The sequence below is a fragment of the Rhipicephalus microplus genome, chromosome 5 (assembly GCF_043290135.1).
Source record: "Rhipicephalus microplus isolate Deutch F79 chromosome 5, USDA_Rmic, whole genome shotgun sequence".
In the NCBI taxonomy this organism is placed as follows: domain Eukaryota; kingdom Metazoa; phylum Arthropoda; class Arachnida; order Ixodida; family Ixodidae; genus Rhipicephalus; species Rhipicephalus microplus.
This window is the reverse complement of record NC_134704.1, coordinates 29138819-29166377: the sequence shown is the minus strand read 5'-3', so window position 1 is coordinate 29166377 and position 27559 is coordinate 29138819. Positions and strand designations below refer to the sequence as shown.

The following is a 27559-nucleotide window of genomic DNA, read 5'->3' as shown; positions in this document are numbered from 1 at the left end:
TTGTTGTGACCACAAATTTGTCTTTTGAGGTCATGCTAGCGTACACAACTGTTTCAAGCCAGGCCAAGTCTAGCCAAGTCACTGCGTGTTATGTTTACGTTTTGAAGTAAAGCAACGCAGTCGGCGCAGTTTTTGTTCATATGGACATAGGGAGATCGTGTGAAACATGACAGCGTCGAGAATCGTATGAAGTCATAGTAGAGCGTCTCAACGTGCCGACAAATTGTTACTGACGCTTTTCGAGATGGAAGGATCTAACAAGAAAGGCACGTTCGGGAAGGTGTCCTTAGGAGCAAGTGTGTCCTCGGTAAGTAATTTCACTGACATCTCGAAGACGATGTGTGGCTAACATTTCTTTATTCAAACATTCCAGCTTATTGATCTAAAGGCGGAACTACTCAGGAAAAGGGAAGCTGTAAAGGTGCAAAAGCTAAAACAGTTTCATCCTGAAGACGGGTATGTCAAACAGAAGGTGAGCACCAAACTAGTAGTAGCATTTGCGCGCGTATCGCGCGACGTGTAGTGGATGCTAACAAATGGGTTTACTATAGGAGTGCTTATGAAGGCTTACTTATACAGCTTATTCTTGGAAGCGACTCCGGTGCTGCTACGAAGAAGGAACCGCCGAAAAAGGCGCCCGCGGCTCCGGACATTGCAGAAGAGGACGCAGATCTGAAGAGATCAAGGTAATCGCTGTTCATTTGAGCGCTCCCTTTGAAGGCGAACTTTGATTACGTAACTGCTCATCCAATTTAGAGATTGCTGTACGGCCACAGCTATTGTACAAGCTTGTGCAGTGAAATATAAACTGACCTGTTTTTACATCACATACAAAATAGTCTCTATTTCATCTAGTGTAGGTGCGGTCCAATCATTTAATTTGGGAAATCAGGGTTAAAAATGTTATGTCATGAATCCTTTGAGGCGAATTGTTGATATAACGAATCAACTCCATTGCAGCAAAGGTGTCAGAAAAGAAAGCAAAGCTTTGTTTTTATTTATTGTGTATGCTGTCTTTTCAGTACAGTAAGTTGTATTATTATACATCCTATGTGTGAAGAAAAAACTTGCAGAAACAAAAAAGGCAAGGATATTTAACCAGCATTTAACATAATGCATGTCAAGTAATTGATTACTTGTAATCATTTGCATATTTTGTAGGTATGTAATATAATCGTTAATCTTTTTGGACCTGTAATGCTCCGGTAAATCAATTACATCTTTTGTAATTGGTCACTGGTAATCACATAATTTAGTTCCCAACGTGGGGTCCCTACGGAGCCTACTTTTACCACTTTTCGACAGCTTCATCAGAGTGCCAGGCACAGTGAAGCTTTGACACTTTATAGAGGACATGCATACAAGCCCCAAAGCATTGCGCAATTACCAGCTGATCTGCAAGGTGTTCCTATGTCACGATGGCACCCTTCCCTTTGAGAGTGTTCAGTGTAGCATAATATTACAAAAGCCACAACAAGCTTTCCCATATTTCTCTATATTATGCAAGCCACAGTAGTTTGTTTTAGTTGAAGTAAACTTGTATGATGGCAATATTTTTTGAAGAAAAGTAGCTCAGATGAAATATATTACATTTTGGTAATTGCTTAGTTACTTTCCTGGTGCTGTAATTTACTACTGTAATCAATTACAGTTTTAAAGAAGTAATTTTAATTGGTTACTTACTTTCTGCAATTTCTACGAGTCTGTATAAAACACATGAAGCTTACACTTAAATGCACCAGTCCACACATGCACTGGCGAAGGCTTGATATATTGCATGCATGTTCTATATTATTACTTAATATTCGTGCTTTCTTTTCTGGTATGTTATAAAAGTAAAATATAGAACACTGCCTATGCCACGTCTGACATGTCATGTTGTTTGCCACTTCATTTTTCAGGGCTGCATTACAACGGAAAGCTAAACTTTATGAGAAGCTCAGCTCTGGCAAAGTGATTCCAGGTGTGGCTTCTTATCAAGTCTTCCCGTGTTCTCTGCTGACATCTGAATGCCCTTCTCCCCCCTTCATAATTTTTTGGCACCAATTGTAGAGGGTGTAAGCTGTCAAGACGACAACATCAAATGTTACGTTGGTTAACAGAATGCTACCATTGAAACAAGTGTTTACTTTGCCAAGTTTTCTTATGGTGGTGCCACTGTGTGGTATTCGTGCCACTTTGATGATAAGCGTCGTGTTACAGGTCATATTGCACACAACATATGTTACACATGTGCACACACACACACACACTAAGACAGAAAACCTCTCAACATAAGATCTTGGCTCTGCCTCTTCCTTAAATGCCTCAAATCAAAACTTTGTTTTTGATGTCACATTGTGTTTTAAAAAGATTGATTAAAAAGATTGATACATGACTGTGTCAAAGCTCCATTTTCAATAACTTAGCAAGTTTGGAGGCTCTATTGTTGTCCTAAATGCATCAATTTTGTTAGGGACTGGACAAAGGGCATTTTCTCACCTTATATATCTGGTCCTATTGTACCACCAGGAGATGAAGAAGCAAGCCAGTATGTTGTGAACTTCCAGAGAAAGGCGATGGACGCAGCGGTCGAAGAGAGGGAGCGGCGAGAGACGCCCACTGTGCCCACAAAGGAAGAGGCTGCGGTGTACAGTAAGGACAATCTCGACGCAGATGATAATGTGCCAAGTGCAGACCATGAGGCCTTGGACAAGAGCCTTGCGGGTACAGAAGAAGAATGGTATGTGCCAGAGATCGCTGGTTATGAAGCCACCTCAATAAGCTCTTTGCTTTAACCAAATTTTAATTGAATGATTTATTACCATGAACACATATTGTTACGATTAGTTTCCGAGATTGAATATACCTTCTCTGACCCGAGATGAGTTCAATTTCATTTCGTAGTTTCTCTTTGTTTAGTCAGATCGACACTTTGTAGAGGGCAGCATTTGTGTTGGAACTGCATCCTTCCTTTTTCCATTCTATTCTTCTAGTTTTTACATTATATGGTTTTGTAGTATTTGTGGATTGGTTTCGCCAGTCAGTACAACTGCAAAATTAGCCAGTTCCTGCAGAACTTATTTGCACTATTTTGTGTCCGTGCACTTGCATCATTGATAATTCACCCTTGTGCTGCCACTTGCTAGATTCCTGGTTAGCTCGATTGGTAGAGCCGAACAGGCATTGGTCCCAGGTTCAATCCCTGGACCAGGACAGATTTTCCAGAAACTATGAAGCTTTTTTGCTGAGAAATCCGTATGAATTTCCATGTGGCTTCATGCTTCAAATTAACGGTTGGCAATTTACCTTTCTTTTGCATGTGCTGGGTGCTTTTGTTCCGAGTCATGTATAAACCAATAAAAATTGGTTAGTTTGCATCATGGGGAGTATTAGTGGTGGAATGAATGCAAGTTGGCAAGTATGAACAAATTCATTAAAAGAAGATTGTGCGGTAGTTCTACAAGCGATTAATTTGCACTGGTTTCTTGACGGCCCTTGGCCACATCACTTTCAGTTGCAGGCAAGCAAAACTTTCGTGAAAATGATACTGTACCAGATCTTGGGTTTCAATTGTGCTACATGCAGGAAGACGTGCCATTAAAATTTAGCGCGGCAACGGAGGTATGCGCCTGCCTTTTTTGTAGCTAACTGATTGTAGCACCATTATGTTGGTGTTTATAGTGATGATTTTAAAGTGGAAGTGATTGCTAAACTCTGAGTCCCTGTTAGGCCTGCATTGCACTAGACTTATGCGCATCATATTTCCATTTAGGGTGGACTACACCGATGCTCTCGGAAGATCCCGGAGATGCATGCGAAAAGACCTGCCTGCTCTCATTGACAGTGACAAGGAACTTACAGGAAAGGCTGGGTAAGGTTACTGCTACGTATATTGAACACTGGTGGCTGGCTGGGGTTTACAAACACATTCAGCTAATTCGCATGTGTATTTTTTAACCAAAAATTATTATGCCTCAGGGCAGACTTTCAAGAATAAAAAACAAATACACAGAAGGCCTTGCATTGTGAATACACCTCTCATACCTTACTGCGAAAGTTTTTTTTTGTTGTTGTTAATTGGTCCTATGTTTGATTGATATGTGGGGTTAAACGTCCCAAAACCACCATATGATTATGAGAGACGCCGTAGTGGAGGGCTCCAGAAATTTGGACCACCTGGGGTTCTTTAACGTGCACCCAAATCTGAGCACACGGGCCTACAGCATTTTGGCCTCCATCGAAAATGCAGCCCCCGCAGCCGGGATTCGATCCCGCTACCTGCGGGTCAGCAGCCGAGTACCTTAGCTACTAGACCACCGCAGCAGGGCATTGGTCCTATGTTTCGACTAGGTTTTGTTATTGCACAATAATGAAAAAATAGTGTGAAATAGGCAATAATTAGCTCTCTCTCTTTCTTGTTCATGTCTGTGGCAGTATTTTACGCCAACATATCCTAGCTAGAAGTCTGTAGCATAGATGTTAATAAAAGAAATAAATAGCAAGTCTGTGCAAATCCAAGGAACTAGGCTGTTATAGTCATGTAGCCACTTACGAGCCACGGATAGCTTAGCGATATTCTTGATAAGCAAGACCTGATATCCTGAATTTTGCAGGTACTGAGGTGCAAGAAACATTAACAGTTCTAATTAATGTAGGCAGAATAGAGTAAAGATTGGGCTTTATAGAAGCAGATTACAAAAGCAGGTTTAAAGCAGACGGCATATTTGCTGCAAGAAGTAGCACTCAGTTTTTATAAAGTTCAAGGCCTTCTAGTGCTGGAATGAACACAAATCAACAATAGTAATATGGGGCAATATTTTGCATTTCATGTCAATTGTGGTGGTAGTACGCCTTTTAAAATGCACAACATTTGTCCTTGTACACAAACATTGTGATTGAAAGGACTATTATTCTGCACCAGTTGAAATTTAGTGTATGTATTTTATTTGTATTTACTATAACAGATGTTCATGCAAACATAAATGCTTTTGCTGTGTTAGACAAGGGATACCGATATTCTCTGGTTATACTTTTGTACCTTTCAGTGTTGTCGAAGCAGACATTCCTGAACGCACGGCACAGTTCCTGGCGCATGAACGCACACGCGAGCAGCTAAGACAGCAGTGGCAAGATCAAGAAGCCGAGAATGCGTACAAAGAGTCGTTGCACTATGGCGACGTGCGCTTCCAAGGTTCGTGTCTCACTTTATGCAGAATCTCAGCGATTGACCTCATGTGAAAGAATTTATGCTGCGTAAAGCTGTATCATTTTCTTGATATCTATCAAGCACTGAGCAGATGGGTACTACACATTTTGAAAGGACCCGTGAATTTGTCATCATAATCTGTGCTAGGTGGATGAAAAGGCCAGTTACATGCAGTGACACAGCAGTCATTACGAAGTTACTTTCCTGATGATCATGGTGATTACAAAAATATGGAACCAAATGTTTAAATACAATCTATTTGTGGGATTTCTAATGAAAAAAAAATGTAATAACAATGAAAAAGTAGAGACAAGAGTACAAATATCTTTTACCTTTTTTTTGCATGTTTGGCAGTGGAACCATCATGGTGGTCTAGTGATTATGGCTCTTGACTGCTGATCCGAAGGTCACAAGACCAAATCATGGTCACATTTTTATGGAGGTGAAATTCTAGAAGCCCATAGACTTAGATTTAGGTGTATGTTGAAGAACGCTAGATTGTCAAAATTTTCTGTGCCCTTTACAGTGATGTCCCTCATAATAATGTCGTGCCTTTGGGTCACAAAACCCCCACAATCATTAGTTTGGCAGAGGCCAGTGGATAAATACCGAGTCAACCAACAATTCTTATGTATTCTTTTTGTAAGTTCAATGGACATTTTTATGTGTTGTGTTTCTTTAATTCAGAGGCCAGAGAGCATGGTGTTGGCTTCTATGACCTTTCTGGTGATTCTGTGGAGCGCCAGAAACAATTGGAGCTGCTGAACAAGCTCAGAGAACAAGTCAGTATTTTTGCAACTTCATTTTTTTTTTCTATTTCTTAAAAGGGACACTAAAGGCAACTATTAAGTCGATGTTGATTGTTGAAATAGTGGTCCAGAAACCTCATAGTGTTACTTTCATGCCAAGGAAGGGCTCATTTTGAAATAAAATCACGTTTTAGTGCTCCGCATTGGATTAGTGCACTTCAAAGTACCCGCCTCAAGAAGCGGAACGTATTGCGTCGCTGTTGCCGTGCACAACGTTGCCCGGCTTTACTGCATGACCGCCGACACTAGTAGCAGCAGAACGAAAGCACTGGGAGCCACAGCAGGAGCAACGGCCATCGATCAATTTCCTGCCATTGGCTCCGAGATGGCAGACGTGTTTTGATTCAACTGCGCCCTGCTAGATTGCACAGTCTGTCAAGTTTAACCACGCGAAAAATGAATTTTTCAACCACTCGCGCCATTACTCATAATAACATCCGGTGGTTCTATTTTCCATGAATCAAACAAACAAACAAGCAGCATTTTATTGCGTTTCGATGCACTAAAGGTTCTTTATTTAGTGCAGCTAGATTGATTACTAGTGATTAATTGTAGGCAGTTAGTCTGCTGTCAAGATCATTTTAAAAATTCCGTACTGTAGCGCTTGTATTCTTGTGCATTTGCCTTAATTTCTGAATAAGTAGGACACAGCTGTCGATAATATTGTAGTTTTAGATGTCATACATTGAGCTTTCACTCTGACATAAATTCTGATTTGACTTTAGTTTCCCTTCAATTTTTTAGCCTCTATTGTTCTTTCCTTTTTCTCTTGTGTTAATAATAGAAAACAAATGTTTCACAGTGCATCAGCTATGGGTTTATTTGAAGAAAAAACTTCAAATGAATGCCTTTGTGTATGCGATAACTTAACATTACAGATTATTGTTGTGGTGTGTAAGTGTGGTTTATTAACTTGATAGCATACATAATATAATTGTAAAAAAACAGTCTGGAACATTATGCGCCTTTTATTGTTGCTGTGTAATGACTCATGACGTTGCAGTCAAGCTACTTGCCTGCATCTTCTTTTGAGCAGCGTCCATATTTCCAGAAGTCTGTTTTTCTTACTGCCAGAGGTATTGATGTTATATTTCAGACTGAGAGACAGAAGGAGATATCGAAGAGAATGAAAGAGAAGAGAAAGGCCATGCTTGAAGCACGCTTGGCTAGGATTCGTCAGAAAAAGAACATACCAGACAACAAGCAGGAAGAAGAAGATAAAGGTATGTAGGGCCTCATGTTCATATTTTATAAGAAAAGTACTGCTTTGCCTAAAAGGGGTTGTATAAATAAGCACAAAGAGAATTTTAATTCAAATATGGCTCAACGTGGTATTCTCTTTGGGTAGTGTGTCTGGCATTGGAAAATTTAACTTTTTTTTGCAGGTCACGTGTTTCCAAAACTATTTACACACCAGATACTGCAACTAAGCACAGGATTACGAGCTTAAGATGTGAATTTTTGCAAATGTGGCATAACAAATATGGCGTGTTGCAAGTCAAGTCGGCTAGATCTGATGCAAAAGTTCGGTGTGGGAACTAATATGAACATGCCTACTAGCTGCTATACAAAACCGTTACCCTTGTTTCTGTATTGTACAGTAATGTACAAATGACAAAAGGAAAGTTCTTGAACAGTGGAGATGCCTGCGACGTGAGCCGAAGAGCTGGTCCCCGGCCCTCTCCCATTCTCTCTTCCTTCGCTCTCCCAAACAGTGGCGGCTGCGAGCGCTCGCTGTGGCGGCCACTTTAAACCTTGCAGCCTCTGAGATGAAAGCAATGTCTACTGCCGTCTCGGAGACAACACGGTCATGTCTCTATGATGGCGTAACTTCCGAATCCAGCGGAAGTAGTAGTGTCGGCTGCAAGCGCTCCTTGCGGGGAAAGCACCGAACTACGAGGAACCTCGCGTCCCCATGGGAAAGCGTGCGGTGTCGCAGGCATTTTTCCAGAGGAGGGCTTCCCTGCGCGCATCTCTGCTGCCAAATGTGCTAATACTCGACAACTAATAATGTACTTGAACTACTCGTAGCCCTTGATCTTCGTTGATACTTGTGAAGCGTTACTCAATAACGAAAGTCTGAGGCATCACTTTACTGGTAATCATTGCTGTTGCAGCACCTCTAAAAATGACACCCTGCAAGTGTTTGCAGTGGAAGTAGTTCAGGCTGCTGCACACATTTGCAAGCCCAGCCTAATACTCTACTGATACACTCAGCATTGCTGCGAGAGTGAAATGAAGTCAAAACTTTCAGCGGCATATAAATGTGCCTCCTTGAAGACTTTACAGAAGCCGGTTTTTTCTACAACTCTTTTGCAACTTCCTAACAGTGCTGAATCGTATCACAGTGGCCATTAATACCTATTCTTTTTCCTAGTTCACTGCTGGTTTAGAAATTCCACAAGCAGCATTTTTTTTCTCCCTGTTGACCCATCTCGGTTGCCTGCCTAACACAGATTCATCAGAAGATGAAACTGAACAAGTGGACGCCAACAGCAGTGTGCCTGACCAGCCGAAAATTGCTGGTGATTCCAACACCCTGGAAGTTCCTGAAATGAGGCCGTGGGATGAAGGAAAGAATCTGGCGGACATGGTGAACGATCCACTCTTCCGAAAGAAGAAATGTGAGTTTGTACTACGTTGCATAAACTTCAAACCAGGGCCAGCTGCAAAAATATGACACTTTGTCTCAAGTGGTTATGAATGTTATACACTACTGAAGAAAATTTGATAAAAAAAAAATACAGGATTAATTCAATTATTTTTTTCTGTTACCAATGTAACTGCGTCAGGTGAAGTGAGGTTATCTATAAGACACCATAGATTTCAGAAAATGGCTTTTTGTATATGCCGTACAGATTTTCATTGTTTCTGGTTGCGGTAAAATTAAGTGTTAATGGTGATGTTTCTTTACTTGCAATATCGAAAAGCATCTATTCTTGCTAGATTTTCATCGTGCATCGTCAAATATTGCATAGAGAGCGAGATGGAATAGCAAAGATGAGAGGCCTATCATCTAAGTATGTGGTTTGCTAACCTGCAATGAGTTTAAATATAAAACAAAAAAGAAACACACAGTAGGTTGTACAGCAGTATATAGCCTAAACATGCCAGTGAAGCTAGCACTCTTTTAAAAACTGCAGTAGCTGAGGAGCACTTCTCTTGGTTTATTGCTCATGAATATGTAAGACAGACATGTGCTCTCGGTTTTTCTGTGTAATTATTGATGCGTTAAATACATGTGAATGTCCAGCTCATATTGCACAGAGGTTTCCTTGCAAAGTACTGAGATAACCAAATGAGGAGTAGATTTCGCCAAGATTGTAGCGTATACTAAAGTTTTTGCCCCACTAGAACCAGCGAGATGAAAATTTATGTGCATACACCACATGAAAATACTAGTAACTTGCAGCTAAGGTCTAGTGCAACATTACTATGTACACGTGCACACTCTAATCAGAGGTTCACCGCAATGTTGCAATGCATACACACTTTTCTCCTGGAATAAAACTCGACAGTGAAACTTAAAACTTAAACCCGCCTTTATATGCTTTTAATACAGGCATGTCATATTGCTACGAATCTGACCACAAAAGATGTTGCAGGCTCTCAAGTGAAACTCTAAGCTGAAATTATGTCACACGAACTTCACATTGTGGAAGCAGAGGTGTTCACTTTAGTTAGGCAGCATGTTGCATTTTGTGAATATAGTACAGTGAAGTTACTAATAATTATAATAATGACCTCAGTAATAATAAGCTGCACTGACTTTACTTTCACCATTGACAATGTTCTATGCCATAAATGGGAAAACAATTAAGCGTACCATAACAGCAGACAGTCCGTTTTGTACACCACTGTAGGAAAAAGGCATAGATGGATTGTTCTGCTATACAGGGCTCACTGGAGCATACATCGTCTTAGTCATCTACGTTGAGCAGGCCGCAATATGTATTCTGACAGAAGCAACACATATCAGCTAGCACTTCTGGTGATAAGCTTTGGTACTTCTGATCCTGGTTTAAGGCATGTATGGTTCATTTCCAGTGTCGCAGGAGGACTGGGTGGAGCTTCAGAGGCAAGAAAGGCCGACGGAGTTTGCCCCTCCATCTGCATACCGCCCGGCTCCTGGTCCCAAAAGGCCAAAGTACTCCAACTTCACTAAGGGGCAGACGCAGTTTGGAGCCAATATGGACACCAGTGATTTTCAAGAAACCGAGCAGGCCTCACAACCAAGGCACCTGCAGAGCTCTGCCTTCGAAGACATGATCGCACAGAGGCTAGCCGAAGCACGCAGGGCAAGCGAACAGCAGTCACCGTGGGGTGGCCCCTTTTGAGATTGTCAGTAAACGATGTGACTTTTGTCCGTTCACTTGTGCGAGCTCGTCGCAGTTTAACAAGGCACTGTGTATGAGTTCCTAATACAAAAATGGAGATCTTAAGTGAGGGAAGACTAGGTTTAAATGTTGTAAGTTGTCTAACAGTGAGCATGTCCCATCTATCAAATAGAAAATCATGCATCAGTATTGGAGATTCTTATAGGACTTGGCACTCCGACGAAGCTCACAAGCTTTCATCCATTCATGTGCTCAGATCACAGATGTCACTTCTGCAATGCTGACTGTTCTATACAGGCTGCCGCAAGATGAGACGTATTTGCCTTCCGAGTGAGTGTTTGTACAATGAGAAAACGTGAACTTAATAAAAGCACTATTCAACTTAATATGAAGAGCATTCATATTATTGTTGGTAATAATCAACTTAATTCAAAATAAACAAATATATAATTTAATAACTTGATAATTTATACTGACTTTAGTGAAATTGACAATAAGGGACATTTCACTTCTCGATGCTTTCATCAACTATGAGTCTTGTGGCTTTCAGCGCAGCAGTTTGTTCCATCGTGTCCTCGTCGCGACTGTGTGCTGCTGGGTTGCACAGCTACACCTTCATTCCAAGCTTTTAATATCTTGCATTTCACTAGCAGCTAGTCCACACCTAGATACTTGCTATCCAGTCCATCACACTGTGGCCATCATTAGAAAAGGTAAAAGGCAAATGCAATAAATAAATGGTATTTATTTCATGAGCTGTTATTCACATACAAGCGTGTTTTACAAAACCCAACGATGCACATCCAGCAGCAAGCTTTCGTTCAGCAAAAGTAAAAAAATATTGGTCAACAACTTCCGCAACGAAACTAGCGTAGGCAACCTTTTTCTCATTTTTAATGCATGCAGCACGGTACTGAAAGGGTTAGTTTCCAGGCCCATGGAATGCACACATACTGTCACAGAGCAGACACAAGAAGTCCTTATATGGCCAGGCCAAACACAGATACAATGCAATACATGGTCTTGTTTTCCCAACGTACAGTGCAGCTTCCTGAAAAGCAACAGTAAACAACATATAACGATTCACAACAGATATGACTCGTACTATTTTAATGCTATTGCAGCAGAAACGGCGTCTCAATATCTTACTGGGAAGCAGCTAAAATTATAATTTATATAACTTCCTATTTCTTGTTTCTTTTTTACATCTGTCATTGGTTAATACAAATCTGAACACCAGTTTCATTATTATATATAGTCATAAAGCACACCACAGTGGAAGTCTTTTTGATGAACTTTCACTGCATATGTACTTTTAATGTACATCCACAAGCATTAGCATTGCTTTCGCTGGAGTGTGCCTGCCATGTTCAAGAACATACCCGAGGCCTCGGGAATGTTATCAGACGAATCACTCGCTTGATGGGACTTATAATGTATATAACAAAAAAAGAATTCTCAATGTGGTGCTGATGCCGGTCACCAAATAATTGATTCATGGTTGATCACGCAATGTTGCTAGTGTCATTTGCACGTATAAGGTAAGAACTCCATCAAGCTGCATTATACATATCCACGTGTGACCACGTGATTCTCTCTATGAAATAACAAAAGAACAATCGTTTCATCTTTTAATGCAATGAATACATACATGAATACACGAGCGAGAAATCTATTTTCAGATGGAGCCACACATGTGTGTTCATAAGAAGTACACAGTTCTCTGTTTTTAGGTGAACTGCCTTAGATGTCATTATCTATGAAGATATTACTAACCTCACAAATATAGAACCCATACACTTAAAGAAATGTGGCTCTTAAAAGACACTGCTGCATCTCATTATGAGGGTACAGCACAGGCCACAAAATTATGTCTCTGTACTACTGCACCTTCTATTTATACACTGAACAGTGTCTATTGATGTTTCGTACAAACCCATTCAAGCACACTTTAGACAGAAACAAGCTTCATAATTTTAACTTCACTTGAGTTTTGCCCAGATATTGCTCACTCGAGGTTTGACTTTTCGTCTGGCCTTGAGTGCATGGAAGAAACTTCACATGCTAGACCCCCGACAGTGTAGCCCAGTTCAGCTTCTAAATTTAGCAAGTTTTACTTTTAGTCGCTTCAACAGCAGCTCTATGTTTAGGAGTGTTAGTCACTTTTCTTTTTATATAAGCAAGTAAATGAATCTTATGAAATTCCTTAAGGGACACTGGCTAAGATCAAATGTCATGGCTCTATCTTATCACAAAGAGGTTACATATGCCTACAGTATGTTACTGCTTGCGAAGGCAAATCAAAGCACTCGCTTATGATCCATCTGAGTACATCAAAACTGCTTTTTTCAGAAAAAAAAAAACGCAACTTCAAGATTTAGTGCCATTTTAGAAGATCAGGTGTCCCCCTATCTTTTTCACATATGGACCATTAGCTCATCACCGCAGGAGATAATGCAGAGATAACAGTTTGTACAATAATAAGCAAGTCATGAAAGAAACAAAATATAAAGGGCTCAAACTTCCAGCTGATTTCTAACTAAATAGTGAATGTTTTCGATCGCAACCTGATGAAATTGACCAAAATAAATTACCAACATTGCTCCCTGCCAAATGCAATGACATGTGCATGGCCTGCTGCACGTACTTTCTGACACACCCTACAAAGCGCTGCACGAAGTAAATTGGCTATCTCACCGTCAGTGGTGTTGTCCCAGTAGCAAGAGGTTGCCGTGTGAAGACCAGCACCATTCTTTTCCATAATAACGCATGTCACTAGGAAAAAAAAAAGGAAAAGAAGGCATAAAATCTATGTTGTTTTGTAAGTGCGCATAATTATCCTTGAAAATTCTGTGATCAATAAAAAAGTGCAATGCGGTGTATTCAATGTTATTATTATGCCTAGGGGCAGACTTTCGAAATAAAAAAAAAGCTAGGTTCGCATTTTGCAGCATATCCATTTTTGGTGCTCCTTGCCCATTTTCTAGTTCCTACGCCAGTAACTGTCACATCATCATTCTTTTCCTGTCGGGGCTTTTAGAAGCACATGATACTCAGACCAAAAAAAAAAAAAAAAAATTTGAACAAACTATAATTAAAGGTGAACAAGTTTCTCGGGCTAGTCTGGTAACAAGCAGTTCCTGGTACTACAGATGAAGACAAGAATCGTGGCTCGATAAACTGATGGAGAGCTGGACGCTGGTATTTAAAATGTCAAAGTATATAGGCAGATTTCATTTTAATATTCACTTGATAAACACTAACTACATGTAATGACAGATATGTCAATCAACTGGCACCCGTTGGTAATAAATTTCTCTAAGACTCATGCTTTGCTTATTCTAAACTACGCTATGGTAGCTGTGTGCGAGTACAGAACGCGTTAATAAACGTAAAGAAACCATTACCAATGTACTTGAATGGCTTGTTCATTTTTGTTAGTTGGCCCAGTATGTGCTCCACAGTCGTGTTCGTCCACTGGGGCACTTTGCTATGCTGGTAAACGTTTCCACCGATAATAGTTTCCATTGCCTGGAACATAAAACACGCATTTATCACAACCGCGAAGGTTGTCAAAACAGCTTTGGACTGAATCACAGCCGCGTGATTTTAGAAAAAAAAAAAATCACCGGTCAAGGCCAGCTGTATGCAAACAAGCTGCGGTAACTTACAGCGAGGCTTCATTGCACCCAGGCAACATTTCATAATTAAAAATGTGCTCCACCACTAATACAGCGAGTCAAACCAGTACGCAATCTCTTCGGGATATTCAGAGAACTTCACATACCTCCTTGATTATGGCGCTGACTTCATCTACTACGAATGTGCCCTGCAAAATTTTAATACGTGCCTCAGAAAAGAAATGTATCTCCGGCGCAACACGTAACCACCGATGACCACAATCAGAAACTGGGCCCGTGGCAAGCGAACCCACGCACACTTACCTCCATTGTCGAATAAATAGAGCTGGTCAGTTTGTATCAATGAGCATACGTTGCTTATATGGAGATGTGCGTCGCTTCCGCTGTGACGGTATCAATGGGAAAAATAAATAAGAACGTAATATTTGACAAATTTCTTCAAGGGAGGTCCAGCTTGTAGACCGCTGCTTTCGCGGACAAAGCCGAAATCCATAGTTGGGCTCTAGCTGGATTAAAAATTGACCGCAACTTGGCTAGTTCATGCCGTTTCGGCCTCTAGTCACGTTTGCGTAGTGTCGTAGTCGCTGCAGCGGTCTGCTTGCAGCAAAGACCTTTGATTATCACTGCCAAAAGTGTATATTAAGGACGTAGTGTCCCAGTAGACTGTTTCCGTTCAGGGTACCCACGATCGGACGGAAGAGATTGTTTTTATTAGTTTTTGATCGCTAGTCCTCTTTTTAAAGAGGGCTCTCCGGCTCCCCGAAGAGAAACTTCCCCGTACCTTACACTCTGTGACATTGATAAAAAAATGTCTCGATACGCTAGTCAATTTGTGAAGCAGCTGGGAAGCAAGGAGTTCAGAGAATACCTGTGCAGGTAAGCTGAACATTTCGTACTTTGTTAGGAGCGAGGACTAAAGTGTTTCGTGTGTTCTGCCCATGCATTCCGTGGCGCGCGCTTTCCCGATCCGTGCCATCTCGTCTGACCTTGTAGTACTGTGAGTTTCCGAACTGTTTACCTCTTATTTAGCTCGTGCGGCGCACGCTCAGTGGTATTAAGTTTATTTTCTTGTCTTTTTCCTTGCCTGCCTGCCTGCAGCATTTCTGGGGACCCGGTATGTAGTGGTTTCGGCGTCATTCATTCTGTAAGCGCGCGGCGACCCTGCCCACCTAACGCTTTTTTCCCGCCCCTCTTTACCCGTCTAGTTGCCAATTGGGGAATTCCCCTGGCTGCTATCGCTGATATCAAGAAGGACCCGAGTATTATTAGTGGCAAGATGACTACCGGTGAGTATCAAGCTAGCATAAGCAGAAACTTCGGTATTCGTTAGTATGCAGCTGCCGGTGACAATACGCGAGTTCGTAATCTTCTTACCGAACGCTTACCTAATGTTTTAAATTACGCGTGAAAATGTTTACTTGCGCATTTCTCCGGGGGGTTCTTAAAAGTTGCAGTGATGGCCCATTGATCACGCATTTCTGCTCGTAACTGTGTGCACACGACCAATAGTGCATGCTGTATCGTTTTAGATATAAATGCACCGTTTCGATGTAAGTCAACCAAGCATTGTCTGGTCGCAGTCATAAAATTTGGAAGCATGCGCGATTGGTAGTACGCTTCAGAAACTTCGAACATAATTGTCAACAATGTTGGCAACTGCCAGATTCTAGGAAAGCAAGCAAATTGTGATCTCGCACATGCGAGTTGGGGAACGGCTAAGTCTCCAGCACAGCTTTTTTTTTAATTATCCGTTTTTTTTTTTTTTTCAGCATTGTGCATATACTCCCTGCTATTTATGAGATTTGCACTCAAAGTGCAGCCAAGAAACATGCTCCTTTTCGCTTGCCATTTCACAAACGAGGCTGCTCAAATTGTTCAAGGATGCCGGCTTATCAAACACGAGTAAGTACTTTTGCGACTCCACTTATTGATTCACAAACTTTAAGTTTTTGGTGTGTTCCAAAAGAATCATGCTACAGTGTTGATAAAAAGAAATAAGTGCAATGAAAGAGTGCTGAAAGCGTTCATATAAGTTTAGAGATGTTGACCATGGCATTATTATGTGAACCTAAATGTGCAGTGAACCTAAATGAACCTATTGCCAGCACTTTCCTCGAATGTGGGTCGACTGATATGGGTTGGTCAACCTCAATTTTTTTTTTTAATTGGACCCTCACCCCACCCCCTCCCCAACTCTTGTGAATAAATTGTTAGCATCTCTTCATATTGGATATGGACAAGGGTCTTTCTGTTACTTAAACTCTGTCAAAGATCAATGCAACAACAAGCGTGGCATTAAACTGCTGTAATTAATACCATGGCACATTTCTTTAAAGCAAGCTGCCGTGAGAGAAAAGAAAATGACTATTGCATGAATGGAAACCACCTCCTCTTTCACTCAATCACAAAATCAAGAACTTCACATCATTAGCTGTACCATTGAAAAACCAAGTATTTAAATACATTTCAACCAATGCATAGGATAATACGAGTTAGGACTTCTCATGTCAGAGTAGCACAGATTAGCAATATGGTGACATTTATTCCGCACTCTTTGTAGCAACTACATTAGACAAGATGCCCAGGAGCACACTACCCCCAGGTCACTTATTTCTCAATGTCACTCTATGTAATTCATTATGAAATATAGTGATGTAGCACTTCTGTAGCCAGCTAAATTTTTGCCACGAGAACAAAAAAAAAAACAAAGATGTATTGTGAACGGCGCGAAGTAAAAGTAGCAGTAAAGCAAAGTGGTACTACATGTTTAGTGATTTGATGAAGTGAAAGCTTCAAATCTTCTTTCAGGTACTTAACAAGCCCCCAGAAGTAGATCAAGATACCTAGCACTGTCTTCCACTATTAGGAGCAATAAGAGAGTGAACGTGTGGCCTGTACAGAGAAATGATGTCACCTCGGAAACCGAAGATTACAGTTGTAGAGAAATAAAGCCATTTTACTCGTTCCAGATGAGTGCACCAATTTTTGTCGTAAGAATGAAGAAGGCGCAGGATGGAGAGGGATGATTGAGGACGGGGCAGTGATACACCATCGAGAGATGTCATTTGACACACAGGAATCCCCGAACTTCGGTGACAAAAGCCTCGAAGGAGTTTCTGAAGCGAAGTCGGTGGGGTCGCTCGGGGGTCAGCGGTGTAGCTTGAGTGAGAGTCTGCAGGGATTGGGCGAGCCGTTGCCCGACTGCGGCATCCTGTTGGCTTGCCACGAGAGCTTGGGCAAGCTGCGCAAAGCTTTCCTGCAAAAAATCAAAGCCATGGTGAAACTATTGCTAAGTCTAAAGAAAGGGCATTTAGCGCAGTCGGCCACAAGTCAACGGACATTCGAAGCAAAAGTCTCTACTCTTTCCCATACAGTACTAGCAGTATCAGTATTTCTGCTACACATACTTTGTGAGACACTAAAAAAAAAAATGTTGCAACTGTCTAGATCCCTGCATGGCAGTCAGTGTCCAATATATTTTACTACAAAGGTACTCTTCATTATTATCCTCATTTCCGTGGCATTCTTCTAGGCACCATTTTCTCTAAGGATACTCAAAATTATAAACATTCTAATGTGTGGATAAATCGATGCCTGTGTAGCATTAGGGGTGTAGAAATCCTGAAATTTTAAGATGCAACTAAGGCAAATATCAAATAAAATAAGTCATCAGCAGCAGCCTGTGCGAGATGAAGGTCTCGCACAGCAACCTCAAACTCCCCTTTTCTGCACAAGCAAATTCTGTTTTATGCCTCCCAATTTTTTAATGTGTCAACCTCAACCTTTGCCTACTTTGACCACATAGTATTCACCAGTGAAAAGTTGCTCAATGAAAAGTAACGTGAGCTTTTTATTACTGTTTTAAACTAACCTAAACTGCATGCCATTATACTGCATACTTTTTTTCAAAGACACATTTAGTAATGCACTAATTGTAAATAATCAGGCAGAATAAAATTACCAGGCAGTTATAAGAAGACACTATGCACTGTGAAAAAAAAAAAATTCAGTCCAGGGCATTTCCCTCAGTCCTTCGAATCGTGCCCAAGAAACTACGTCTGCTTTCAGAAGTATGCTGTGCTATCTACTTTGCTGTTACCCTATACAACTCAGACCACCCCATTTTGAATTCGTTCAGGTAAATTGGCAAACTGACAAATGCAGGGACGCCAACAAACATGCATATTTGAACAGTGAATATGTTTAGCATTACATTCCCACATCGTGTGAGATCAGTTACACCACGCGGAAATGAGATGGAGCTTCCAAATAATGCACCTCTTAAACAGCAGCTAGAGCTTCTTGGTAGATAACATTACAGCAATAATATAAAAATGATGCATCACCAGTTGTCAGTCTATTCAGAAATGTAGATAAAAAGCCCTAGTAGATATCTTCGATTGGCCTTCTCCTCCCCGCAATATATATGAGATAGTGCTAGCCATAGGTCAGCAAGAACTGTGGAGCTCACTCAGACTACACAAGAAATGTATTTTGCGCTATGGGCTCATTCGAACTTCAAGCAGACTCACTCGGCCTCTGTCTCAACAAAATTTTCTCAGCTGGACTCGCTCAGACCCAAGCTTGCCAAAATATTGCCGTATTTACTCGAATGTAACAAACGTTGTGTGGGTTTCTTGTTTTGTTTTTCCTTGATTTTTGGTACGTAAAGTAGACCCTCACATTACAATCGAACACCCAAACTCAAGTAGTCGAAAAAGTGCAATGATGCACACAATTATTTTTTTTGTATTACTTTTTCTTCCTGGAACTCACTTCTCACATTAACACCGTGCTCACATTTGAAGTAGAGTAAATAAGGTACTCAGCTCAGCTTTGCGGCTCGATACAAATACTGGGTGACCTTGCCAACCTATAGTGCTAGCTGATGTCATGCACCCACCCGGAAGCAACAGAGGAGAGCAAACAGTGCGCTGCCAGCCGCAAGAGTGAGCTCAGCTTCCAGCGGCTGCAGTAGCACCATCTCCAGGAGCAGTTGCAGAAACGGCTCGATGGCGCGTCCAGCGGGCGTGGTCTCAAGACCCAGTCGGCGAACCTCCAGTGCCAGCACAGACACCACTTCTAAGCAAAGTCCAGACACTTCCGAAGAGTAGCTGCAGAGAGGAAGGGGCACCAGCGAGCAATGGGATTTCAAATTCTCTTGAAGATAAATGTCGTGCACAGTAGTTTATATTCAGATAAAGAAGGACACTCCCAAGTCCTTTTGTACCTTCTTTTAAACAGTAGACTTCTTTCAAACGAAACCTGAAAGGACCAGGAGAATGTGTTTTCTTTAAAAGGAGTTTCGTTTACTGAGAGAAAAACTGGGGTACAATATTCAAGTAGTAAACCAAACATATTAGTAGCAGTTATTCCAGTTAAGCAGCTATTTCATTTAAGAGACTTTCGTTTAATGGGAGTCTACTGGAATAATTTCAGTCGGAGTGAAAGCTCAATGAATGACGTCTAAAACGACAATACAGTTAAACACCACGTTTATAAGACGCATGCTTCGGGCAATAATTCCTGTCTTTTATATGATATGTCTTTTATAAGTAGGGTACTTCGTATGCATTTTCTCATTAACCCGTATTCTACTGTAGGCACAGTGGTGTCTCTAATACCCGTTTGTCTCTTATATCAGTGTCTCTTATAAAGGGGTTTGACTGTATTATCAACAGTAGGCCTCTATTTATCGAGAAATTAATGCAAATGCATGAGAACACTAGCGCCACGAGTAGGACATTCGCAAAATGATTCGAATAATGTCGGACTTGCCGCCCACAATTAATCACTAGTAATTGAACTAGCTCCACCAAATAAAAAAAACCTCCCGTGCATTAAGAGATGTAATAAAATGCTGCTAGTTTGCTTCTGTTTGATTCATGTTAAAAAAAACTGTCAGACATAGGAAACGGTGCGAGTGGTTCAAAAGAGAAATTTTTGCCTGGTTAAACTGGATAGGTTGTACCATCTAGCGAGACCAAGCACACCTGCTATCTAGGAGGACATGGCAGGAAATTGTTCAATCAACATTGTTGCTGCTGTGGCTTCCACTACTTTCGTTTTGCTGCTACTAGTCTTGGCGGCCATGCAGTAAAGTTGGGCAACGTTGTGCACGGCAACAATTACGTAAAAGGTTCCACTTGAGGCGGGTAATTAGAAGTGTGCTAACACAATACGGACCACTAAAACATGATTTTATTTCAAAACAAGCACTTTTTTGGCACAAAAGTAGCACTCGACGTTTCCGGACCGCTATTTCAGCAATCAACATCGACTTAATATTTCCCTTTGGTGTCCCTTTAAGTCCCAGCATTTAAATTAAGGCTGTGGGAATATTTGAAATTACGATTATTTTTTTAACACTGTTTGCTATTCCGTTCGGTTCACAATGGAATTTAACTATGAGAGCTTCACGAGGACAGATACAGTCAACATACGATTAGTAGTTGTCCCTTTAAATTCTTAATACGCTTCACACCATCACACTTACGCATTGCGGTAAAGCTGCCTTTCAAGCTCTGCTATTGTTGCAAATGTATGGACTCTGGAAAACGCTTGTTCGAACATAAAGATGATAAGTGTGGCAGAGGTGGGAGCTCAATTAATACTGTTCTAGAGCAGAAATTGGGGCAGGAAGTCTGAAAAATCGGTCGCCGAGGATATTTAGCATTCAGTGTTTTAGATATTCTTATATATTGACATCTAAGAGGCAGATTTAACGGTTGGGCTTCCACAGAAGTTAAAAGAGAGGCTGAGGAAATAGTGCCTTTCACGTGTAAAGTATTCTTGGCAATAACTTTGGTTGCACCAAATCGAGTACACAAATAAAATTCGGCCTCTCCGTTGCCTCATATTTGATAAGACAACTATGAAATGCCATACCACCATTGCCTCCTCAGCCTAACCAAAGGAAACACTTTCACATTGCTATCTCATAAGAGTATACATACATAGGAATCCTCTACAACCTTTTTTTCTACAATTTCGCTTCGCAGTACCGGAAAAATATTACAGAAATATGGGGAAAATATTCTATTCGATTCACACTCACAGTTCAATATTCAAGTTTGTTTGCACCCAAAACTTTGCGATTCGCGCAACTATTAGCTCAATCAATTTACACTAAACCTTCATCGACACACTCTTATCATGTTTTCCTCCAACTCATTTGCTCTGAAATGACAGTGCCATTACATTTCCATGAAACCATGTGAGTGAGCTGCTTTGTTGTTTTTTCTTTTTTCCTCACAACCAATGACACGAATGACAGACTTCCTGCGAAACAAGCTTTTTAATGCTATTGTCTTAATATCCACACACTTTGAGCAACACCATACAAAACCATCCTTATCAGAGGCAGTTCCATATAGCAGCAGTACCAGTCAAGCCATTTCCATTTACCGACATTCTGCTGTAAACTGGCAAGGCGTAGCAACAATTTCTATTCCCAAACCAGCAATCACCGGCGTGGAAGCTGCCAGAGACGCTACTGAAGCGTTCCTGTAGCAACCACCCCTCCATCGCTGTGAGGCTGGCACGGGATGCTGCCAAAGCGGGTCTTCTATTTATTTTCAGAAAGGCATGCAAAGCTTGCCATTTGTAAACAACACTGCCACTGCATGACAGCCTGAGAATGGCACACAGTGATCTGGCATGTGCTAATTGGAGGAGAGAAATTTTCATAGCATAGAGGACGACCAGCTTTTGGAAAGCACCCATGAAGTGAACTCGCCAAATGATGAAGGCGCCGACTGGAGGCAACATAGTCAGCTGAATAAAAGTGATTATAGCTGTGTTCTTTCACACGAGTTCAAGCACAGGTTGTCGTTCCAGCGAGTGGTGTTGAGCCCTCCTCACCCGTCACCCACATCCTGCCACCAACCTTGTTAGTCCTACTCGAATGGAGCCTAGTAGTGCCTGAAGTAAATCCTCAGGCATCCTGCACACCTTGTCGGGATGCAGTTCACTGAGCAGAGCGACCAGCTTGAAGTATTGCACACACAGAGACGGGAACTGCGAAGTGGAAAAGAGCCACCCATTAAAAGAGTGCCGAGACAATCTAGCCTAAGATATTTATCCTTAAAATATATATATTTTTCAGCACTGCTTTGGCAGAAATGTACCTACCTATATGAAGAAGAAAAGTAGTGAAAACTGCTAATATAAAGCATACGCGGCTGCTTCACGTATGCATGTGCGTGGATTTGTACATATATTTACAGCCACTTTATAATGTCTTTTTCAACAATAAAAAAAACACATTCATGTTTCATCCGCATGCTTCGCATATAATCAATTTCCAAGGTATGTGAGATCTGCTGAATTTTTACCTTAATCTTTTAAGAAATCTCTAAGCTGAGTGTGCTCCCTTTAGGCCTACACTACCCCATGGTCCTTTTCCTTGAGAGTCCAAAGTACACCGCGGTTTAGGGTTAGGGTCTGCATGCTTTGATGACAGAGGGGACTCTGGAGGGGACTCTGGCGCTGCAATTGTTCAGCGACTATGGGAATTATGGGTAGACATAGATTTGCTATGTCTTTGTATGTGCGCGCCTCGAAACGCACTTGTGGCTTCGTTTATTGCAGTGTTTCAATTTTGTTTCGAATGAAAGAACGAACCATTTTGAACTTTGTAACCCGATTCGAATTTGTGAACCTAAAAAATTAAGTTGGTGAAGCGTAACTGATAAACTATTGCCGATTGTTGTTTCGTGACAAAATTTCTTCAAGCCATGTGAAGCCAAATGGAGCGTAAAGTACAAAGATCAGGAAAATCCACGTACTACCCATAATTCCCATGCTCGCTCAAGTGCCATGCGTTGCAACTCTCATAGACACTAGCGCCAGAGTTTTCTGTAGTGCATAAATAGGAAACTCTATGGCCAATGTGGTCTCCATTTCTCGCTGAAATTAGCGCACATGAGAAAATTTTGAGGCCGGTGGGGCATTTTGTTGCAGCATGGTGAAATTTCATTTTAATATTTATTTCTTTAATTACACAAATGCTGCAAAGACAAAGCAGACATGCAGCTTTTGCCCTCGCGTGAAACTTTCTGTGCCTCACTGCATCACCTTCAAACATACATATTTAAAGCTACAGTCCTATAAACAATGCCAATCAACTTTTTCGGATAGAGACTTGCCTGCAGCAGCTGAGCATTGAGCAGGGGCATGAGAAACCGCAAGCCTTCTATGGCAATGCCAGGAGTAGGCACTTCAAATCCCGTCGCAGCTTCGTCGGTACCGGTGCTGTTGGAAGGTACCCTGGCACCCATATACATGAAGTCCTTGGAAAGGAGCTCAGTTAATAGCTCAAGCAGCTCCCCCAATTCACGAACATGGCTATCCTCAGCAGTCGCTTCTGTCGTAAACAGGCCTGTGAGAAAGTGAAGCCGTATAAGTGGGCAAACATGCAAGAAAAGTGACACATGACAACAGTGTATAACAGGGTCAGTACGAATACGCAGTGAAATAACCCCAGCGATTTCAAAGCCACTGCACGAATTTTAAGCTCCTGATAGGTCTTGCAGCAGGACTGATCTAGCTCAAGAGAACAAAGGGTTGCTCTCAATGTTATGGCCTTAGGAATACTGGTTCCTTTCGACGAAGAAGTGTATGTTAATACTACCGCCTGAATTCAAGTCCCCATCGCAAGGCTCAGTTCTGCATAGTACTAATAACTATGCCGTCCCTTACTCGTGCGTGCGCTTGTTTTGCACACAGCGGCAACTGACTGGCATTTTGCACTTATGAACAAACCCTGTTTTAATGAAGCTGCATATAACAAAGAAAGAAATTTTGTTACACACAATAATTGTTGTAAGAATAAATGCTGATGCAAGTGAGAACACATGTTAAAGAATATCAGATGGCCAAAAATCAATCTTCAGTCCCACAGTGCGAATTTGGTACGTAAAGCCCCAGAATGTACCTTTACTAAACTGCCGTGTTCAATTTGGGCAGCTTCTCGGTAGACGTACATAACGTTCAGCTCATAGAAAAGAGAGAAAGACGAGACAGAGCGGAACAGCACCTGAGCTATGCTCGGCAAACTGGCGCACGAGCTCCAAGCAGCAATGGCTGAGCGCCGTGGAATCGCTGGGCCCCACAAAGCACAGCATCCGCCGGGCCGCCGCTCGAAATAATTGTGTAGTGGCAGTGATCAGGGTGGCCTCGGAACGCAGCACAGCAATGATGGAGGAGAGTCGAACCAGGAGGGGAAGCAGCATGGGCTGAATGGTGTCCAGGTTGCTGGGTGTAGTGCCCTCAGCAACACCGCACAGGCTCTCCAAGAGATCCAGCGCTTTGCTCCTATAAGTGGGAGGGCACTGCAGATGTAGGCACTGTGGAACCTCAAACACTTTAACAAGCAACGCAGTGTGCAGAAGCGCAAAACATGCGAATGGACCTTTCGTTTGGCATTGCACTGCACCTTCGGAAAATCGGCACTGTAAGCCGACATAGATGAAGTTTCACCCACAGAAGCATATTCAATGGATAAGGAGGGCATTTGTTTGACATTTTTGCCGAGCTTCCATTAGGCGCACGAAGTTAAGTGTCCTAACTCGAAGAGAAGACAAACAGTCCCTCCTGTATCCTTGGCACCATGCTGTCAGCTGGCACCAGTGCAGAAACACTTACGCCTTCTTTTACATCGCCGAGCAATAGGCTGAGCTCAACGCGGCACATGCCATCAGGAAAAGCCAGATTACAAAAAAATCGTGACTGGTAAGGAATAGACAATTCTATGGGTTGCAAAACTGTCCAGTATCCCCACAATCTAGTTGGTATCCACGTAAACGTATACCTGCCGACTATGCTTGCGCGAATCTTAAATCTTAAGTTCAAAGTGAATTTGAAGTGAATAGTGACTTGGTCGAATCATTTCAAACCGAATACGAATACAGTATATACTCGTTGCAACGGATCTGCTTACAACAGACATTCGGATACTACGTACTCCTTGGCGGCGTTTTGCCGACCTCCCTATTGGTTGCATCGATTGAGCTCCGCTTACTACGAATTCTGGTGCAACGGACATTGTGATATAATTGACTAAAATGTGAAATTAGGAGGTCAGCAAGGTGGTCAGGACTCCTTCACAATGGGCACTACCACAGACATCCTAAATTTTATAACTGCCGACTTCAAACAGCACTTGGCATACTTTAGGGGCATATCTACGTACCTATTTAAAAACAAAGGCTGCCGATATGAGGTCTGTTAATGATTAGTTAAGCCTAGCTAAGGCAACAAAAATTGGCACGCAGCGTGCATGGTTTTGCGTGTTGAGACGCTGACGCGCTAAATTGCCGACTGCTGCCACATCTGTTCCTAGCAGTCGGTGCACGGCGTACTTAGACGGGGTACGCTACCAACGTGCAAGATGCCTATTCGCGGTTCTAAGTAGCCAACCGCCGATGTCATCCGTTGCTTGCGACGAAGCACATTATGACTTCTTCGCTTGCGCAAATCCGCAAGCGCAACGGCTTTGCCCGCCAAGTTCGGATTAGGCCTAGGCACGACTTGGAGCAGAAAGCACGGCTGCGATATGCATCGTGGTGGCGCCTGGTGTATCAAAGTACGACATGCTCGATGACGAGTACAAATATTTGTTTCGTGGTGGTCTTAATCACAAATTCCAAAGCGCTGACAAAGACTACCTTCCCACAAACAAGTCGACCGAGGCACGCATATGCGGTGCTCGGGATGAGTGCGGTGCGCGATTATAATGTCATGACAGAACTTCTGCTTGCTGCTGCCCTAACTAAGCTGTAATTGTATGCGGAATCATCATTGACATGTGAACACAGAACGAGTGCAAAAACGTCACTAAGCAGCGCGATTTTTGATAGCCGCAACCTAGCGGCGCACAAGCAGACGACACTACAGTTAAACCTGCTAATAACGAACCTCGATATAACGAATTCCTCGATATAACGAAGTTTTTATATTCCCCGTCGTTGCTCCATAGCAGCACATGTATTTGCAACCTCTATATAACAAGGTAACAGAGAGAGACAACCTTGATATAAAGAATTTTCCCCACGAAACATTCTAGAAATTTTACTCCGCATTTTGGTACGAGCATGCATGTCCCGCGAGTTCCCCGCCGCTGGTGAAGCGCGAAGCGGCGGCAGCACGCATAGCGCACCAGGCCAGAGCGATTGCTCGTTATTGGATGCGGCTGGGTGAGCGCGAGGCGAGCCTGCACCCCATGAGCCGGCATGCGCGGGTGTGTGCCACCCCCCCCCCCCAACGATAAAAAAAAAAAAAGAAAACTACTTTTGCGCGTTGGCAGTGCCACGCTTTTAGTTAGCGTCACATACGCGGGGCCGCGCTGCACATTTACCGAATAGTTTTCCGCAGTGTCTGTGTCGTTCGCTCTTCGTTTTCGATGCCTTGCGCGCATGGCGCAGCCCCTGACGACGTTCAGCTTTGCTTTTCATTTTTATTATTTCGATAGCGATTATATGGACATCTCGGCTGGTTTTATGCCGTTGCCACCACCTTTCACACATATATGAAAACTCAAGAAAGAAAGAAAGAAAAAAAAGGCGCCCCCGCACGGCGCCCAGTTCGTTTCGTCACGATGCGCCGACGCGCGCTTACCTCCCACGCGTACTTTGCCTGCGAAGGGGGGGAGGGGGGGCAGATGCTTGTGCGCCCGTGCTTAATCTTCGGTGAAGAGAATCGCGTGCCCTTCGACTTTGACTGGAACGATTGCATTTAGTTGCCGGGCACACAAAGATCACTTCGCTCGCAGGAAGGCGCCGTTTGCGAAAAGAGTGCGCTTTTCAAACACAGCAAAGTAACAACTGGGGCACTGGTTCGCACTTATATCTGTACCTGTAATTACGTTTCGTGGCTCGTTTTTGTTTAAACGGCGCCTGAAGTTTTGAGCGGTAAACGTTGTTAGTTCGCTCTGGTCCTGTGTGTGTTCTTTTCATGTGTAATTTGTGTGCGAGCAGTGCACTGCGCGTTTCGATCTGCTTGCCGTTCTCAGCATTAATTCCAAGTTGTTGCAATCGCATTGTTTCGCCCTTGCGGTGAAACTGTGACTTTTGTTAATTTCAGACAACTGTGTCGTCAACCCCGAGGGCATGTCAGATTAGGCTGATCCGAGACCACGGCGACGACGGATATTCGCAGGTCGACTCATCACACACTTCCGTCTTTCGCCGTGACTTCGCAGGCTGGTAGCTTTCGCGATTAGCCGATCAGTTCTGGCAACAACACAATGGCGCGTTGAATGAAATGCATTAAATGCCATAGAAAAAAATTGTAATGTTATAAGAAGTAAGGCTGGCAGCCAACTCTTTTCGATCCAATATCGCAGAAATCCTACAAAACGCTGGTGTGAGCAAATACAGCCGCTCCAGGAAGAAGTGCTCTTTTCACACAGTCCATTCGTGTTCAAACCGCACTGATACTCGCCGAGATAGCAAGCGTGCCAGCAATCACCACTGCCCTTAAAATCTAAGTTCATTATTACTACTTGAGCAACTCCCCTCCCCCTTCCCCGCGCTGTTTCATGCTCATTCAATATCGGTGGTTTACTTTCTGTTTGACCATTCT

At 42.4% G+C, this 27559-nt stretch overlaps 4 protein-coding genes across 5 annotated transcripts in view; 2 read left to right on the top strand and 2 right to left on the bottom strand.

Annotated features, from left to right (window-relative positions):
* Positions 1–101: 101 nt before the first annotated feature.
* LOC119174809 (coiled-coil domain-containing protein 174) lies at positions 102–10720 on the top strand. The gene is made up of 11 exons (XM_037425889.2): positions 102–307; positions 374–472; positions 580–686; positions 1902–1963; positions 2512–2722; positions 3755–3853; positions 5028–5173; positions 5876–5970; positions 7094–7220; positions 8454–8621; positions 10045–10720. The coding sequence occupies exons 1-11, from the start codon at positions 245–247 to the stop codon at positions 10332–10334; spliced, it is 1467 nt and encodes a 488-aa protein (XP_037281786.2). The 5' UTR covers positions 102–244; the 3' UTR covers positions 10335–10720.
* Positions 10721–11059: 339 nt separating this feature from the next.
* Positions 11060–14468, bottom strand: Dlc90F (dynein light chain 90F). The gene is made up of 5 exons (XM_037425890.2): positions 14279–14468; positions 14122–14163; positions 13742–13865; positions 13032–13109; positions 11060–11385 (listed from the first exon to the last, which is right to left on the bottom strand). Exons 1-5 carry the CDS (start codon positions 14282–14284, stop codon positions 11315–11317), a joined length of 321 nt encoding a protein of 106 aa, XP_037281787.1. The 5' UTR covers positions 14285–14468; the 3' UTR covers positions 11060–11314.
* A 166-nt stretch (positions 14469–14634) lies between these two features.
* Mpc1 (mitochondrial pyruvate carrier) lies at positions 14635–16943 on the top strand. Its single transcript, XM_037425894.2, has 6 exons — positions 14635–14851; positions 14969–14972; positions 15074–15089; positions 15181–15261; positions 15745–15877; positions 16784–16943. Exons 1-6 carry the CDS (start codon positions 14784–14786, stop codon positions 16806–16808), a joined length of 327 nt encoding a protein of 108 aa, XP_037281791.2. The 5' UTR covers positions 14635–14783; the 3' UTR covers positions 16809–16943.
* Positions 16905–27559, bottom strand: part of LOC119174811 (exportin-4) — a 42119-nt gene continuing 31464 nt past the window's right edge. For both annotated transcript variants that reach the window (XM_037425891.2, XM_037425893.2), the window contains 5 exons: positions 24015–24292; positions 23125–23357; positions 21864–21994; positions 18879–19089; positions 16905–17231 (listed from right to left, as the gene is read on the bottom strand). In XM_037425891.2, coding sequence (XP_037281788.2) covers positions 17037–17231; positions 18879–19089; positions 21864–21994; positions 23125–23357; positions 24015–24292 — 1048 coding nt within the window. In that variant the 3' untranslated portion in view covers positions 16905–17036. The remainder of the gene's footprint in view (positions 17232–18878; positions 19090–21863; positions 21995–23124; positions 23358–24014; positions 24293–27559) is intronic.